Here is an 18,905-nt window from a genome sequence, read left to right as displayed (position 1 = left end):
AAAAGAGAAGACCTCGCCTCTTGGGCGATAAATGTGTATGTCACACTACTCTTGATAAACTGATAAAAAACCGTCTGTGAGAAGTCGCCGAACTTGTAGAAGTTTTGCATTAAGGGTTTTGAATAAGCTGAATCAGTTATATCAGAGTGTTTCCCAGAAGCACCGAGCGGTATTCCACCCAAAAAATTGGAGAGGGCAGTTTGGACCACTAACTTGCGGTGAGGCGAAATCGTTCTAGCGCTGTGGAAGCGCCTGAAGCGGATTGGACGCGCAGATGTAGGACAATCTGCGTCATGAAAAATTGTGCAACTTCGAAGTACGTTGCACGCAGCACCGGTATAGTTTTTGCGTAAGTGTCAGTAAATCAGTACCCTAGATAATCCACTTATTGCTAGCTGACGATAGAATAAATGGGCCGAGAAAGTCCATACCAATTTGGCCGAATGGTACTAGTGGTGGGGGAATAGGCTACAGGAAACCCGCTGGCTTCAATGGCAGTGTCGTGCATCGCTGGCACTCGCGGCAACCTCTAACGTATCGATGAACAGTGGCAGCAAGTTTGGGAAATTAGTACGCCTGGTGCACTCTGGTAAGAGTAAGTGCAAATCCAAGTGTCCCGCGGTGGGGTCTGCATGGCAAGCATGGAGGATTTTGTCGCGGAGGTCTGCAGGAATGACCAGAAGTTTTGCTCGATCATTTTTGCCCGAGCTTTTCTTGTAGAGGACTCCGTCGCGCGTACAGAAGGATGACAAGTTTTTAGCGAACAGTCGAGGTACTGTAGACTCGAGACCTTCCAGATGATCGATCACAGTTTTGAGGTCTGCATTAGCCCGTTTCCAAGCGTTCAAATAAGTGAAACTGATAATGCCAAGAAAATAGGCGCTTTCATCTGTGCTGTCACGGGACAACTCCACGAGTGATCGAGACAGTGTGTCTCATGTTTACACCCAGATTTATAAACGATAGGGTAGTCAAATTCCTGTATAAGGAGACAACACCATGCAAGATGTCTTGATGGTTCTCAGAGACTAGCCAGCCAGCACAAAACACGATAGTCTGTCACAACTTAAAATTTAGGGCCGTAGAAGTAAGGTCGAAATTTTATTGTTGCCCAAAAAGCGGCGAAAGATTCCTTTCCAGAAGTTGAATAGTTTGTTTCTGCCAGAGAAAGGGTGCAGCTGAAGTAAGCGATCATTTTCTCCTCGCCTTGCTGTGACTGGAGAACAGCACCCAGGCCGACGTTGCTGGGGTCGGTGGAAATTTTGGTGGTGGCGCCTTTACCGAACTGTGCAAGAACAGGGGGGGGGGGGGGGGGGGGTTACAGCTTTAATTATCTCGGTGATGGCCTCCTACTCCTCTGCAAATCAGACATACGGCACGTCATAACGTCACGTGTCAGGCGCGACAGGGGTTCTGCAATCAGAAAAAAAAAGAGTAGTACGCGCACAGGCCGAAGAAACGTAGGACTGCTTTCCTCGTGGCAGGAATGGGAAAGTTGGCCCCAGCGCGGCTGTTTTGTCATTGTCGGGCCAGACACCGTCAGCGCTAACCACATGACCGAGACATTCCAGCTACTAATATTCTAAGTGGCATTTTTCCGGCTTGAACGTAAAATCGGGCGAGCGAAGAGCGTCCAATACCACTCGCAGCCGTTTAAGATGTTGGTCAAATGTTTCTGAAAACATGATAATCCATTGGGTGTTACAAAGGCAGTCTTTTCCCGATCGCGCTCATCAATTTCTATCTGCCAATACACACATTTAAATTGATGGAGGAAAATAACTTGGTATTACGAAGTACGTCGAGCGAATCTTTCGATACGGGGCAATGGATATACATCTTTTTTTTAGATGTCATTCAGTTTCTTGTAATCAACGCAAAAACGCCGCGCGCCATCCTTTTTCTTAACCAGCGCGACTGGCCATGACACGGACTTTTAGACGACTGAATAACATCACTATTAAGCATTTCCTCAACTTGCGTGCTAATTGCCTCACGTTCTTTTGTCGAAATGCGGTACGGTTGCTGTCGAAAAGGTCGGGCATCATCAGACGTTATTCGTCCGGATTGAAAGTCCGACAAACTTATATCACCAAGCATCGCATCAATGTGTCTTCTGGGTTCTCATACCATGTCAAAGCATGGTGTTCCAGGCAGACAATGGCGTTCCGTAGTTTTAAGTTGTCACCCACTGATTATAGGATGCGACTAGTTCAAACTGAGTTGTTCAGTCCTCAACGTCTTCATGCGCTGTGCCATGGAACGATTTCGCGAGGGTTTTGCAGGGTGTAAACAGAAGTACCTTGCATGACCGACGTAGTGCTTTGCGTGGCTGGCCGGATGCTCGTTGTTGAAGTGGACTCTAAGGGCTCGTGTTCGGGAGGAAGGGCCAGATTTCTCCTGCTGATGCGATGTACTGGCGTGTCCCCAGGCAAAAGCTAGGTGTCGTTGGATCTCGGAGGGGTGTACGACTGTGAGAGGCCAAACACCCAGCACCTCCACAAAAACTGTCAAGAAGACCAGGATTTAGGGGAAACGGTAACAGGGCTGAGACACACAGTCGATAGTCAACAGTCCTAGCTAGAAGAAGAGCACGAGTGTCTTCATTTTCTTCATCTCTAAAGCGCTACCTCATACCCGCAGGTGGAAATATGTCGTACAACTGAGCATTCCACCTCCATGTTAGGTCCAGTCCTATCATGCACTATAGGCATCTAGTATACTTTAAAAATAAACTTTATCTATTTATGCAGGCAATTCACAAACAGCAAACTAAATTTTCTTGAAAGTAGAGTGTATTGGATAGGAAAGTAATGTATTATGGCATCCGCAAAAACTACCAACAGCTCAAGAGTGCGACTTTCACTGCCTATTGAAACACCACAGTTTGAAATTAATAGAGGCCGAGTTTTTTCAGTTCACTGCATCGAGCTTCCCTCTTGTTACTTGCAAGACTGGGACTCTTCCTGGTAATGTTGAGGATTGCCATAGACTCTGGAAAAAACGGTGGCCACTCAATGCCATTAGGACCAGGAGGAGACCTGCAAATATTGCAGGAATGTCAACATTTGGATTGAGATGCAGAAAGCTAATTTTGTTTTAAAATGACTCTCACATTCTCCTTGTAATACATTAGATGCTTTGCAAACTACACAGTAATACACCAAATTTATCTCTCCGTTGGTGTTTACAGGAATAGTGTAATATATCGAAATTGGCCCAAATAACCCAATATGTAATTGTATTCGAAATCAAATCGAAAATTATTTATCCGCTGTCCTTACAAGTACGCGTTTAATTGAATATACTGTTAAACAACGAACTCATCTACTTTTAATTGAGCCATTTTGGCAAGTGCAGTATTTACCACATCGTGTAATAGTATTTGTTTATATATTATGCATATTGATTTTGATATTCAACTCTATATGTGCGCCTATGGACAAGGGAAAGCACGTGTGTACATTTAAATGGCTTTCATCGGGTGCACACTATGTCATAAAGAAGGCTAAAGTAGTTTGAGGCAAAACCTCGTCCAGATCTGCTCACCTGCCTTTCGCGAAGCTGGTCCATAACTGGATGAGTGTCCTGCTGAAGGGAATGTCCTTTGCACATCCACTGTTGCGGTCAAACGGTCTCCCGAACACAAAAGGTAACTCATCTCCATGCGACATACCAAACCAATGTCTTCTTTTGTTGCAAGCCGACACATAGTCCATATGATAAATATACACGCTGTTATCACCTTTAGTTGAAGCTGCAGCATCGGCCAGTCTCGTCGCAATATCATAAGTAGCGCAAACATAGTGTTCGTCTCCTGCTATATCCACCAGCGCTTGTCGTAAATTATCGTAATCATAGTCTCCGATTTCCCCCATGTATACCTGTTGGAGCTTGATTAGGTCGTGCAGAGACAGATCCGTGTAGAGGATTCCCAGAAAGTGTATCATTTCGGCCTTATTTATTAGTCTAGGTGGCAGTATTTGCGAGAAAGTGTCTCTTAATTCATCATAAAGAATTATGCTTCCTTCATTAGCCACATATCCGATTATGACATCTTTGTCACCAGGAAATGTTGCTTTGCTTGGCTCTACGGGCAGAAACGCATCCCCGAAGATTGGTTCAAACATGCCATTGTGTTCGTCAACGAAAGTTTGCTCGACGGCTACGATTAAGCTCGAGCTCACATTTCGCAGGCATGACACGGATGCTGATGACTCGTTGCTATTATTTCTGCTGCACCCAAATATTTGCGCAAAATCATTGGTGTACTTTAGCATCAGAGAGCGCTCTCTAGCCCGGCCTTTTTTTGTTGCGGACCCGCTCTGCATGATAGCTCTCTTAAACAAAGTTTGGCTTCCCTGCGATAAGAGGTGAAAACCTGTGGTAATGCTACCGGCGCTCCATCCAAATAACATCACTTCCGCTGGATCACCACCGAAGCTTGCAATGTTGTCCTGTATCCAGTGTAGTGCCATCCTTGTATCATGAAGGCCCTGGTTTCCGGGAGCGTCTTCTGTCCCATCGTAGAGGAAACCGTACGATTGTAGCCTACAACATTGGAGCAAAGCATCAATGCGCTATTGTTGTGAATATTTTGAAATAGGAAATTCTTTATAAATATGCACATTTGAACACCCAAAGCGATATTAGGGTACCGGCTTATACGGGCATCAAGATCAATAATAGATTATGTGAGTGACGATGTGAAAAGATAGCCATTATTTTCTGCGCAATATTTTCTTACGCAACCATAATACACGCTTACAACTTTCTCACGACAGCGGATACTGTTTGACGCGACGCGGAACCATCAAAAATAAGGCTTCTTAGTTTCCTCCGTCCATGCATTATCAGCACCATAGTTCGCGATTGCCCTGCGACTACCTAATAACAAGAAACTGCGATACTGCTGGCCCAGCGCCAACCAGATCAATGCATCCTCCTACTTGGGAAAGTAAGATATTCCATTAAACCATTAACATATTCGATAAAATAAATGCCTGAAGAAGCGTGAAACCTTAACATCTAAGATTTTAAGGACTATATACCATGGCAGAGCCATTGTGTAGTTTACATTGTTGATTTCGTAACTCACGCTTCCGCAGTACCAACATGCGGTCTGCAAGTAATTCTTCGTTAAGACTTGGTGTAACATTTCTGCGACTTTCCTTCGCTCAAAATCATCCCTTGGTATACTTTTCGGGCCATGTTACAAATTGTTTCTCCTTACTTGTTGAGCTGTTATTTTTAGGTATAAAAGCGCCGCATGTCTTGCACGAAATATATGTCAAGGTATGCGAACTGTCAACTATATATTTTTTAGAGGACATGAGGCAACCTTTCGTGTTGATCGCAGAACATTATTGCTGGAAATATCCGAAATTAAAATGAATAATCATCTCAAATATTCAGTAATCCACAGTGAACATAATAGAGATAATTAGTATTACTAGTAGTAAGCCACATTAGATTTGCTCTTAAACAGCGGTAAGTAGTACCGCAATGGTACAATGTTTCTTACGATGTCTGCTGATTAGTGCTAACTGGTGTTAAGCATTTGATTTAGAAGCTGATGCAGTGTTCGTTGCGGCTGCTGTCTACTTTACGGTATGGCGCAAGCACACAGGGACTCTAAACCATCGCACGCAAAGAAACCTTTAAACGGTTTACATTTCGCCTGCACACATCAACACCCAAAGGGCAGCTATTCTATTAACTTTCACATCTGAATTTATTATGAAAACTGCCCTCTGTTTTCAAGGCAATGTTCAATACTCTTTCGCTGAAACTGTAACTAGGTAGACAAGGTCGCTACGTCGAAATCCTCTGGCAGAGATTGTGCCAATTAGTCAGCGTCCGTTCATGCCCTCTTCCAAGAATCCATCTTTCAGCTAAATTACATAATTCTGATATCGCCCTAGACGCTGATGTCGTCAGAAAGTCATTTCAGTTGGTCGGCTGGTCATCAATGGTGGTTTGTGTCACGTCGCGGGACCTCGTACACATATTTTAAAATCAAGAATTTGATTATTCAATGCAGTGGGCCGCCGGGTGTTTTGTGGACGTGGGTATTTAACATACCGATATATTAGTCACCACAACCTCAGAACTACGGAAGTATCGATAGGTACGACTGCACTGAGGCGTATAAGAATTGGCAACCGATCTCCCCCTACTTTTATTAAACCTCTACCAATTTTAGCAAATTGAAATTAATGAATGCTGCAGCAATATAATACTGCCTTTGAACAGCCTTACCCCATTTCATCATTAAACAATTTATTTCACAAATTTGTTTTCTATCCCTTTCAATGCTGGGTTCATTTCTGCCCCGCACACTTAAAGTATGTTCTTAAACCCTTCAGGCGATACAAATTTCTTGCCTCTCTGATCAACAGATGATCACCAAACGCTACCGTGTTATAGCGAATGTAACTATACAGTAAAGAATTAAGAGAGCACCTGTAAGCAATGGTCACAACCACCACGTGTCCAAGAGCTGCCAATACTCCGCCGTCACTCAACTGCATAGCGGCAGATCCCCCTTGAAACTGTCCGCCATGAAGATAAGCCATGACCGGGAGCCGCGAGGATGTGTCCAGAGTAGGTGTCCACACGTTGAGGTAGAGACAGTCCTCACTCTTTTCTCGACCTTAAACAGCAGTTGAAAAATGAGCACTCAGTTTAATCTAGTCTCAAAGGCAAAACGGATCTTACCCAAGGATTCATGCCATGGATCAAAGCAGCCTAATTTTACACACAGCATTTATTTAGATAATGCCGATATATTTATGGCCAAACTATAGAAAAAAATCTGGCATAGCCTCGAGCACTATAATGACCGTGACGTGAAATAGACAGCGGAAAACGCGAAAATAAGCCAGCTGATCTTGTGTACACAAATCCTCACGAGAACCGATGTGTTATCTATTGACAGAAGACAGCAGGCAGATGCGAACCAAAACTAAAATTAGCCGCTGGCATGGTAAACGCAGCAACCTTGTGAAACCTGAAAGACTGAAGTAGTTATTACGCGCATCTAAAAGGCCCTTCCAGGAACTATGCTAGCCCTGGCAAGAAGATGCGGCTCCCGTTTACTGAGTACGAGGAAACGGTTTTACATTTATCATGTATAGAGATTATAGATTTATCAACTCTCAAACATGGTCATTCCTGATTCAAATAGTTTTTCCAGAGGCGCTCGACAGCTTCTCTGTACTTTCGGGATCTCGATGGCTGCATTCGTAGACACGTGATAAAACCTGGCAAACATTTCTTTCAGCAGAAGGCTTAGAAACATTAGGACAAGTGCTATAATCACTTCATCTTTTCCGGAGTCCTAGCAGTATACGTAACAGACGGCAAACTTCCGTCTCGGACTTAATACGCAGTTGAAATATTATTAGGATTTGACAGAGTTAGTACAATATGGAATGAAGACTCGCGTACATTTTCTTTAAGATGAAGTTAGGAGAGATATTACAGTTATACTTCCATTTCCCTTTAAAAGAACTTGGATGAAGCATGGGAGTCCAAGCAACAATCATCCTTTGCGCCTGGCAGGGACTTTCAACGCCTCCTGATCAAGTGATCTAGTGGCCCACTATGATTCGTTCAGCAGCTTCAGAGATTGTCCTATTCAACAGGAACGGATGCGCCAAAGACATTCGAAGGGGCCAGATAGAGCGCTCCTTTCCTAGGACGATATCACTCGGCCCCCAATCGTCACACGTTATTAAATATGAGTTATGAATGCAGCGCGACTATAGGTTCGCACACTTCCAGACACTCTTAGTGTTAGTGGGGCTGCTCCAATTTCAAAGGTTTGGTTTGGTTTTGTTTGTGGTGTTTAACGTCCCAAAGCGACTCAGGCTATGAGAGACGCCGTAGTGGAGGACTCCGGAAATTTCGACCACCTAGGGTTCTTTAACGTGCACTGACATCGCACAAAGGAGATTCCCTCAACTTTTGTGGCAAGCTCAGCCAGAAATCAACTCTCTGCAGTGAGAGAAGGAAGTGGCCATTTGGTGCCCAACTTTCGCGGGTTCAAGCTATAGTAAGGGTCACAGTCAGAATCAGTCAGGCAAACTTTATACAGCAAGAGACGATACAGAGCAATTCACAGTAACACACTAAATACAGAGACAAGAAGGTCACTGAAAGGGAAAAAGCAAAGCATGCAACTAAAGAGGCTTTCATAAAACAGAGGCTTTACGACCTTGAACGATGTCAGGAGAGTCACAATGTGGCTGTTCTGCAGACGAGCGCCGCTCCCTCGCAGATCTCGCAAGTACGCCGAACACCGGAAGCCAATCAGTACCACTGCAACGCTCACCCTAATGGCGCATTCGGATGGGGGGATGAGAGCAGAGGCGCCGAGCAGTACAGAGCAGTACAGGAGCACCCCGAGCGAGGGTGTAACTGTCCTCCCACGGGAACGCTCTCGGCGTGTCGAGAGCAGAGCGCCACGACCATGTGGCCGCACTTCTCTCCCCAGCATTCTCCGCCTGCCCGCAGTAGCGGCCGTTGCAACTCGAGGAGAGGCCAACGCTCCATATAGAACCGCTTGTTTTGTATGCCATTGTTCTCTAAGCACAGCGATCTGCCTCCTTTGGCTCTTTTGACGCCAGCAGCAACTCTCAAACATGCATACAGCACCTTGGCAGTGCTTTCCGATCGCCGAGCGCGGAGCGCCGACGTTTTGCTGCCGCCATTTCGAGCGTCAAAGACTCAAGAGAAAAAAATAATGGCACGTATATGACGCTTTATGCCATGTGACTTCCTCTACTCTCGTTTTAGATGAGGGAGCAGCCGGGAGTGCACTCGGGTGCTCTCAGCGGAGGAAAATCCCTCCCCCTCTAGCATTGGAAGCCAGTGATTCTACACCTGCTCTCCCACTGGAGGGCGCCCGCTTGTCTTAGAGCACTTTCGAAGTGCTCTCGAGTGTGCCTGCTCTCCCACTCGAATTCGTCATGACACTGGCTGGCTGGCTGGCAGCCAAACCGACGCCACCTCAATAAATAGATCACGCCGCCGCGTCTGTCTGTTTGACGCGCCAAGACCGGCCCGCAAATACGCGCAGCGTTCGCTCTGTAAGCGTCCTCTCCCTTTACTTCCGAGACGCACGTCGTCATATTTCCCCTTCCGCTGAACCTTCTAGAATGATCCGGTTGCTTCTCCGGCTGTGTTAGTGAGGAAGAGGGGATGACACCGATGCACACAAGGCTAGGAGTTCTTGCGCGGAAAAAGCAGAATTTTTTTAAAGGTTCTGGAATGCCCTACACATCCGCAGTACAGCCTTCCTTCGCATTTTGCTGACTTCATGAAAATGTGCGCCGAGTTCGTGGCACCAATGCATCAATATTCATTTCAAACGGCTATGACGCAGATGCAGAAAGGAAAGTGCGTGATGGGCGTTTTCTGACGGTGGTGTGTGTCATCAGTTTGGCGCTTAATTTCTCTTTAGTGCCCATCAAAGCAGGCACCTGTATTGCTTACTTGGCACACAGGAAAATTGGTGTGGCGATTTTCAAGACTTCTTTGCGATTAAGCGAAATATTATGATAATGAATATCATTGTTGTTTTTCAGTAATTCATAAAATTTCGAGTAATTCTGTATTGTTGCGTAATGAGCATCGTTTCTCTCTGCTTTCTTGACGTTACATTTTAGTGGCATGCCAATTCATGTTTACTCATATTTATATGATGGGAGCGGTCAACCAGCTCTGCCAACTGTAATAAACAGTAGGACTGCGTTTTCATTTCAAAATCCTATTGTCATTAATTTAAATGAATCCAGCGTAACCTTGATCTTAGGCCTGGTTTCTAGGGTATAATCTTCATTGATATTACCCTTAGAGCGAAAATGTGTATAAATATTATATTTTACGTCTTATGTTTAGCAGTAGACGGCCAGCAAACTATCGTCTGCCTGTTTCCATGTCACTTCTGCGTCACGAAGTTATCTCAGGGAAAAGTTTTTAGCCGTTGGTAGTCGAGAAGGAGAGGAGGATGGCTAATCACTATTTTATTATCACAGAATCAATTGGAAGGCAGTGCAGCGTAGCACCTAAATCCTATATGTTTACCTAATTCCTGCAGTCTGACCACCATTGTACAGCAATCAGTTGGTCGTGGATTGTCTGCCGGATAATAAATGGTCGGCGTGAAATGACGACTTCGTTCAAGCATGGCGCACGTGAAATTGGCCGGAAACTGATCAAAAACAAGACCACAAAAACGCTTCACATACGCGTGAGCGCAGAGAGGCCAAAATGGGCTTTTGAAGCACTAAACTATGCAGGCAGTCGCGTGCCCAACACTAAAGCTGGGAAGTTTGACACGACCTCCTCGCCGCAGAAACTAGTCAGATTTCTGTCGTTTCTGTACGAAGCTACTAAGCGTAGCTTTAATATTTTGCATCATTTTCATAATTTCTCACCAGATAGGTTATGCTCCTATGTGCTTCAAGTGCATTCTCGTGAAAAAAACAAGGGCAGACAAAACAATATAACGATGAAAGGCTGCAAAGCTTTGATCGCTGCAACATTACGCCCTTTACCTCTTCAATACAATACTTTAACTGCGGCAGTGAAGGCACCTTTTGTAGAAAAAATGTTGTGTTTGCAAAAAGTAAACACTTCTGTATGAACGGAAAACTACAGATGTAAAGTTTGGATGCAGTAAGGAATACACATTTTATGCATATGATGTCAGTGAAGAAAAAAAACGCGTCATGGTTGCCCACTAATTTGACGTAGATATCGACTTCCTGTAGTCGATATCTACGTCCAATTATTGAGGAAGCTGACACGTCTTCATGGCTAAATATGTGGCTTAAGACATTGTTGAATGTGACAAGAACCACCTCTGGTACTGATGAGCGTCCTTGTATTCACAAGTGTTCTTACGGGGCAGCCGCACTGGCACCGATATTCCGCGTCTTTTTTCAGCAATAAAACTGTGCAACAAAATATCTGGCCGTCTTCTTATTTAAACGCCTAACCGGAGCTAGATAGGAAGTTCTGTCCCAATTTCGCACCAATTATTTAATTTTCCAAAGTACCCACGCGCATTGTTTCCCAAGGAATAATAATGAGGGCACCGCAGCCTACCGTAATAAGGTTACCTTCTCTGAAGCCTCAAAGATCTTTTAGTTGCTTCAAGTCGCCAAACTAAAACACTTTCTGATCAGCAGCTCAGCTGACGGTTGCATGGCGATATGTAAGATCATCTCATACAATCCTTATGACTGCAACGGCAGTTTGGAGCTTTGACCCGTTGCAGCCGTTTGGTACTTTCACCTCCTGCTTTTGGTAAATTTGGCTAGTTCAATAAGATCATAATTAAGCGCCCACTAAGAAGAGTTACTTTGTACGTTGCTGCACTCACGGCTATGCGCTGTGACGGAAGGTTCTGATTTGTAAGTAGTCCTGAAAACCGAATTTGGAGCCCGAAACTATAAAGGGACCTACTTTCGGTGAAAAAAGAGACGGTCAAAACACAGCAGCATAACATTTGGGTTGTCATTAGGCGCTTGTGCCCAGCTTCGCCGTATAAAAATCACCCTAAACCACATGAATCTCTAATGTAATTTGTTCATATTTTTTCACAAGTAATTGCGGTCATGTAACTGTTGTATAAATTTATGTCAATGTCATCCTTTTTTTTAAGAGACAGACCATGTGAGGGTCACTTGCTTGCAACTAGTCTTGCTCATTTGACATTCTGAAGTTATGTAACGACGTAGGCACCTTTTATTGCGACATACTTATCAACAATTTCGATAACTAGTCCCTGCGATATGACTTTGGTATGATACTAAAGACGTAAACACTTTTTGCAAGTAACCCTGGTTATGAGACTGAAATATGAATTATTTGCCTAATGAATTACTAACAAGGAATTACTACAACACTATTATTTTGGAACTAGAACTTGTAATACGACTGTCGTGATGCTTCCGACCATCATTTCTTTGCAATAGTTATGAGATAATGTGATATGAATTAGTGACGTCAGTTACTCCCCTCACACCCTTGCGCCTCGTGTCTTCCGGTCTTCCAGTTTTGCATGCAGTCTAAGCGGACAACTTCCGGCCTAACATTTAGCATCTTGCGAGCCAATAAGACTGTCGTACTTCTGACTTTTAATTTATACTCATAGATTTGCTCTATCTTGAAAGGCATATTTAGTGCGGGAGAAGCTGTGAACCGTCACTTGCGAATCGTTTCCATATACTATATTTAAGTAAGAGCAAATGCATAACAGGCGGTCTTGTGTTCCTACAGACGAGTCTTAGTATCAAGAGGCAGAGGCGTTTTTCTTGAATCATCTGAAGAACAAATACCGTCTAGAAGTAGGAAATGTATGACCTACTTCTTATTTAATTTCCTTAGATATCTATATTTACTGTAATGTATTTTGTGGCTCTTAGTTCATCATGGATATCGCAAATTCCCAATCTCCTTTCAGTCCACTGAGGACCACTAGGTAATCGACTATTTGAGTTAGATAGCACTTTCTGGTGAAAGGAGCATAACTAACATTAGATGAATTTTGGTGATACCTGGAATAGCGGTGATACCTGGGGTGTGTGTGTTTAAGTTTACACTTTCTGTACAAATTATACAGCCTCGGTATTCTACATTCCGTTTCCTTTTTTTTCAATATGTCTTGATATTTTCATAACACATCTGTAAATTTTACCCCCTCCCCCCTCTTCAACTTTACACCCAGCTTGAGTGGGTGCTCTGTACAGGATAAAGAAAATGTTATGCGAGCGGTGAACAAATTTTCTATTCCGGAGCATTTTTCCTTACTCTGCTAGGGTAAATGTATTCAATCGGTTCCATTTCTAATACATTAAATGTATACTCTTTAATTCACTGGAAGAACGTCACACAAAATGAATCGTAAACTTACCGTAAGGTATCCACACTTCGTCTCTGGGGTCGAAGACATTGGCCTGCATACACGAAGGGGGATATTTCGTGGCGTCCAGGACGTTTTTTCCCCAAGGCTTCACCGGCTGAGGCTTCTTGTATCTCAGCTCACCAATTGGTGGCTCAGCAAATGGAACACCGGTGAAGGCATAGACTTTAGTTCCTTGTGCGACGCGCTGCACCTTGCCGCGTATCTTACCGAGACTTGAGTCTATGACAGGGCCATTCTCGCGTCCTCCTGCAACGCATCCTGATGGCTCCAAAGCGACAAACTCTAAGAATAATGAGAAAACTGTGAGAAACAAGACATTCCGAAAGCTCGATCCCATATTTGCGAGAAACAATGATCCGCTACTCTGTGCCGCCGAGCAGGTAGACGAGGATAGATTCTAAAGCCGCGTCCACATGCATGTGTCCAGAACTAGAACGAAAACAGACTATAGAAAAAATAACAGCTGTGTGTGCTTTTTATGGCGTGGACTTTGAACAAATGCGGCAGACATCAGAGCCCGCATCGTCTCCCGTTTGTCCTTGTTTATGGGGGTGCAAAGAAGAGGGTGCTGTTTCGCTTGCCACTCCCGACTTCAAAAGATATCGAATCCGGAGAACTAGTTTCATGATACCATTGTCGCAAATGTGGTTGCAAAAATGTATTTCCTTTAGAGTAATATTCTGCCCGCATACCAAAAACGTAAAATATCTGTTTACTTCGTAGACCATGCACTGCGTGCTGTTGTCAGTTGTTACGAAGGTGGAGGCAATAACTATGGCTTTGCGACTCTACTTTTCTTTTCTTATGAAAAAGGGCGCCCATAAAATTCGAATAAATACACTTTGTTTTTGTGTTGTGAGCCAGTGTTCTATATTTGGCGCTTACCTCTCTAATTTAAAATAATATTCAAATTTTGGGGATCACATGCTTGTTTCACCAGCTTTTAGTGGAAACCAAGCCGCTTCTCAGTTTTACCTGAAATGGTATATAAAAAAAAAAACTATAAGCATGGCATTTGGATCGTAACTGTGAAGTAATCAGTGCTCTTTTTCTTTTTTTGCTCTTGTAGCAGAACATGCGGATATAGATTGAACTGTGTACAAAAATGGCAAATACCAACCGGATGTCTCCACAACCGGATTCTCTTCGTTTTCTACACAGCCAGTGTGATATAACATGTTCACTATTGTCAGAATGTTTTAGTAGATGATTTCGCAAGAGTAGTGGGAAAGTGCCTGATGTTGAAGAACAGGAATATTTTCGTCTTATATTTGCAGTAAATAGAAGTTAGACATCAATCACGTCAAAGGTCAACTGCAACTATAGCACGCACTTTCCATTCTGTTCACTAATTTCCTAAGAAATCTTGTCTCCACTACTGTCTTCAATGCAACGCCGGCTGGTATCTTTGTTATTACCAGTAATTTATATACATTGTAACGCCAATTACACACCTGTAAAAAGTTTCACTTCGGTGAACGGCAGACCTTGGTGCTTAGATTTTGAGTGGATCAAGAAGGTATTCGGTGCAACCCCGAAAAGACTGCTGTAGTGCGAGGCTTTGCAACAGCTCTAAGCGTGAAACATTTCAGAAGATTTTTGGGGCTATGTTCATATTTCCGCCGTTTATTACAAGGATTCGCCAAAATTGCTCATCTTCTCACTTCCCTCCAGAAAAACGGCGCTTCGTTTGTTTAGTACCAGGAATGCGAGTCATCCTCTCGACAGTTCAAGTTTCTGGTGACCTCTAGTCTTGTAGAACGTCATTTCAATCCGGCTGTTACTACCGAGGTTCTCACACAGACTTGAGTGGCGCGGGCGTAGCGCGGGGCTCGTCAGGGTCCAGAACGGCGCCCAACATGTTATCACGTACGCAAGCCACAATTTAATGAAATCCGAATGCAAGTACACAGTAACAGAAGTTTAATGTCTCACCGTCATCTTCGCGGTTAACAAGTTCAGGTCCTATCTGTACGGTCGCAATTTCAACATAAATACCGCCGATCACTCCCTGTGTTGAATGGACCTTTTTCCAATAGACATTCTGCGCATGAGTCGAGAGTTGCTCCTGGAAGTCGGCTTTCCAAGTGCATCCGCCGCCATTTTTTGCCGGGAAAGTACTCGTATTGCCTGTAGCACCCATAGGACACTCGCGTGCAAATCTACAGGCAGTTTGTGCACTGTTCATTGTGATCTGAGAATAAAGCCTGTGTACAGTGCCGCTCGTGAGAGTACAGCATGCCCGAAACATGCAGTGCCGTCGGTTGCTTAAGTTGACGGCAAAGAGGGAACGGTATTAGGTTTTTCCGCTTCCCATCAGAAAACTGTCACGCGCGTCACAGAAAAAAATGAATCCCTGCCGTTTGTTGCAAAAATAATTAGGGGACGCCTTGGCAGCTGATGAAGCACTTTGGGATCTGCAGTAAGCATTTCTAGACAGGTATGTAACATTGGACACTTCTTTTCTCGGGAACGTGAATCATTTAATATGTTATGAGTAGCCCCTAATTTGTTGAAGATATATTGTGCTGCTCACCATGTCAACTTGTAACAGTTGCGACAGCATTAGGTTTGACTACCTTTCAGCGACATGGATGCAGGCTGCCTTGGCCTTCGTAGTGGTGGCTATAAAAGGTTCCCACGGCATGGTTTGCGCAAAGTATTAGGAAGTCATGACTTTAGGTGGACCAGGTTGAACAAAACGTTGCGGGCTAGTTGGTTTATCGCAAGGGGGAACAGCGCAAGCTACACACGGACAAAAGGGGAGGATGAGACACACACAGCGCTGTTGTATCCCTTGATGCTACTGTATATTTACCGAAGTGTCTGAAATAAACCTTCAGCTGCAACAGCGCTGTGTGTGTCTCGTCCTCCCCTTTTGTCTGTGTGTAGCTTGCGCTGTTCCTCCTTGGGCCAGGTTCATGTCACATCCTAATCATGTACCATCAATTTTCGCTGACCGGCCGGCTCGTCCTGGCGTCCTCGAAAGGCAGCAGCGTTCCTTGAGGACACGTACGTCACCGTTTCGTTCCAGCTGCATTGAGTTCAAAGCGCTTTAATATGATTCCGACAATGTGTTAGAAAGGTGTTAGGCAAGGAGACACAATCTCCCCAGTACTATTCACAGCTTGTTTAGAGGAAGTATTCAGAGACTTGGAATGGCAACAGTTAGGGATAAGGGTAGATGGAGAATACCTCAGTAATCTGCGATTTGCTGATGACATTGTTTGCTAAGCAACTCGGGGGATGAACTGCAAATAATGATTGATGACCTAGACAGGAAAAGTAGAAAGGTAGGCTTGAAAATGAATATGCAGAAGACTAAGGTAATGTTCAACAGCCTCGGGAAGGAACAGCAGTTTACATTAGGTAGCGAAATACTGGAAGTAGTAGGCGAATATGTCTACTTAGGACAGGTAGTAACAGCAGATCCGGACCACGAAAAGGAAATAACAAGAAGAATACGATTGGGATGGAGCGCATTTGGCAAGCACTCGCAGATTATGACTAACAGCTTACCGGTATCGCTCAAGAGGAAAGTTTACAACAGTTGCATCTTGCCTGTACTCACCTATGGGACGGAAACGTGCAGGTTAACCAAGAGAGTTCTGCTTAAGTTGAGGACAACCCAGAGGGCTATGGAACGAAAAATGGTAGGGGTAACACTAAGAGATAGGAAGCGTGCAGATTGGGTCAGAGAAATAACTCAAGTTGCCGACATTGTAGTGGAAATTAAGAAGAAGAAATGGACATGGGCAGGACATGTAGTGCGAAGAGAGGACAACCGATGGTCGCTGAGGGTAACAAACTGGATTCCAAGGGATGGAAAGCGTAGCAGGGGGCGGCAGAAAGTTAGGTGGGCGGATGAGATTAAGAAGTTCGCAGGGGTCAAGTGGATGCAGCTAGCACAGAACCGGGTTAAGTGGAGAAATATGGGAGAGGCCTTTGCCCGGCAGTGGGTATAATCAGGCTGATGATGATGATGATGACGATGATGATGAATGTGCACATGTTATGGTACATATATTTAACTGAATGTTCCCATCGAGCTACCAAGAGTAGCAAATATTTGTCATAGTTGCAATAGACTAGAAGTTCCCCTCAATATAGCAAAAGAATGCAGGTGCACCTTCTGTGCACTGTATACAAATAGTAAACCTGAAGCATCAGGAAGCCTCGGAAAGCTTAGGATTTTACTGCCTTCCTAGACACATGATCAACCAGCAAAACTTGATTTGCATGTTAGGGATTAATGTGTAATAAAAATAGCTTCATTCTACGCGTGTGACTAGCTTCACTAGGAATCGACTCACTCTGACTCACTCACATTCACATTCAGATCATCATCAAAGCCCAGACTAAGTTCAGATTATGATCTGAGCCGCAAGTGAGCTCAGACACCTGAAATCATGATCTGATTTCTGAGTGAGTACGGACTCGCATTCAATGCATGGTCCAAGTTGTGAGTCTGGGCTCGAGTTCAGGTTGTGATCTGAGTTGTGAGTCCCGACTCAGGCTGAGATTTTGGTCTGTGATTTTGTGACGACTATCTGCATTTTTTTCTGGTCAGCACGGAGAAGGTAATATTTATTAGCAAAGGGTGCTTGCGGGTGCACTTGCTTAGCTGGCCATTTCTCTGGGTGACCAAAAGAGACTTCTGTGGACTGGCTGTCTGTATGCGCTTCCTGTCGTACTTATTGCATATGGCACATGAATTCGCATGAGTTCTCAGGAGAAATTTATTTGGGTCACGCTCGAAATCACCAGCACACACAAGAATATGGGGAACAATTTTAAGTAAACTAATGGGTGCGGCAGCCTCAAATGCTCTGTGAAAGAAAATGTTTCTTCCACAAGAACCGGAAGCAAAACTAATTTATTACTGCTGCTTCACGTTTATTTTTCTTTCTTCTTCAACATATGCGACACTGAACGCGCAGCCACAGCATTTCGCTTGTCAGTGCGCGGCGCTAAAACGCCACCACAACTTCTCTCTGCAACTCCTCTTGGTAACCAATTTCCCGTATAGGCATCCAACAATTATTTATCTTTCACACAGACGCATTAGTATGCAGCCATAATCTAACTCCTGATTATATTTACTGCTCGACATATATGTAAAGCCCCTCTTAGCAAAGCGGTACATGCGCGCCTCTAGCGCCGTGTATGGTGATTATGTGGAATATCCGAATCGGGTTCAAGAACCACGTAGCGTTCCAGCTGACCGAGGGATCAGCGCCTGCTAACCAGGACAAGCAGAGTAGTTTCGTAGCGACCCAGACCCTATCGACCAATCAGTTACCGAACGTGCTACCTAGCTGCCATTTCCGCCAGAAACGTGCCCGCGGTTTCGTACCCACAGAGCTGACGCACACTGCACCAAAGTCCTATTTTTTCAAGTATTCTGAGTTTAAAACCTCCACATAAATCTTGATTAGCACACACTCTATTTTGTTTACCAAATAGATATGCGATTAAAAAGGGCCAAAGTTTACAAGACGGAATATGGGCACAGCGTGTAGCCACGCTATGTCGGGATATGAAACAAGATATTTAAGACATAGAACCTCAATGCGCACGTATCGCATGTGAGTTTATTGTCTTAACCTCAGTCATTATCATTATTTGAGGGACATTTTGCTAGTCCTGACAGAACATCTTTAGTCCTGTCAGCCTGACTAGAATTCCGTTCATTTCAGGCTTCTTGACAAGAGTGAAATTATATCATGCCTTGGCCAACTCTTTCAAATGTGCACCTCCCTGCACCAATATTGCAGCGCCGTAAAAGTGTCTTTAACCGCCCACTTTTCGGAAATGAAAGTAAGTACGTATTGTACAGCCGGAATGTTAATGAAATAGGTTTGCTCTGACTTCGTCCCTCACCTATCGAGGGAAGATTAATTCTCGAGCCTTTTCATTTCATTAGTGATTTTATCAGTTCAGCTTCAATACTCTACAATGCCAT

General features: G+C 44.2%; 1 protein-coding gene across 1 annotated transcript; it reads right to left on the bottom strand.

Annotated features, from left to right (window-relative positions):
• Positions 1-2,893: 2,893 nt before the first annotated feature.
• Positions 2,894-15,128, bottom strand: LOC146173957 (cholinesterase-like). The gene is made up of 5 exons (XM_084585305.1): positions 14,876-15,128; positions 12,929-13,222; positions 6,466-6,655; positions 3,550-4,551; positions 2,894-3,041 (listed from the first exon to the last, which is right to left on the bottom strand). The coding sequence occupies exons 1-5, from the start codon at positions 15,126-15,128 to the stop codon at positions 2,894-2,896; spliced, it is 1,887 nt and encodes a 628-aa protein (XP_084441431.1).
• Positions 15,129-18,905: the final 3,777 nt, after the last annotated feature.

Source organism: Amblyomma maculatum, chromosome 11 (genome assembly GCF_055883805.1).
Source record: "Amblyomma maculatum isolate TAMU_Amacu chromosome 11, ASM5588380v1, whole genome shotgun sequence".
NCBI lineage: Eukaryota > Metazoa > Arthropoda > Arachnida > Ixodida > Ixodidae > Amblyomma > Amblyomma maculatum.
This window is presented reverse-complemented; position numbering and strand designations above follow the sequence as displayed.

What these genes read in the sequence shown, in the direction of transcription:
- LOC146173957 (XM_084585305.1), bottom strand. Translation starts at nt 15,128, where the DNA reads ATGAACAGTGCACAAACTGCCTGTAGATTTGCACGCGAGTGTCCTATG. An exon ending in TGTTAACCGCGAAGATGACG is followed by an intron (nt 13,223 to 14,875) that starts GTGAGACATTAA and finishes CATTATTCTTAG; the next exon opens with AGTTTGTCGCTTTGGAGCCA. An exon ending in GTTGTGACCATTGCTTACAG is followed by an intron (nt 4,552 to 6,465) that starts GTGCTCTCTTAA and finishes CCAATGTTGTAG; the next exon opens with GCTACAATCGTACGGTTTCC.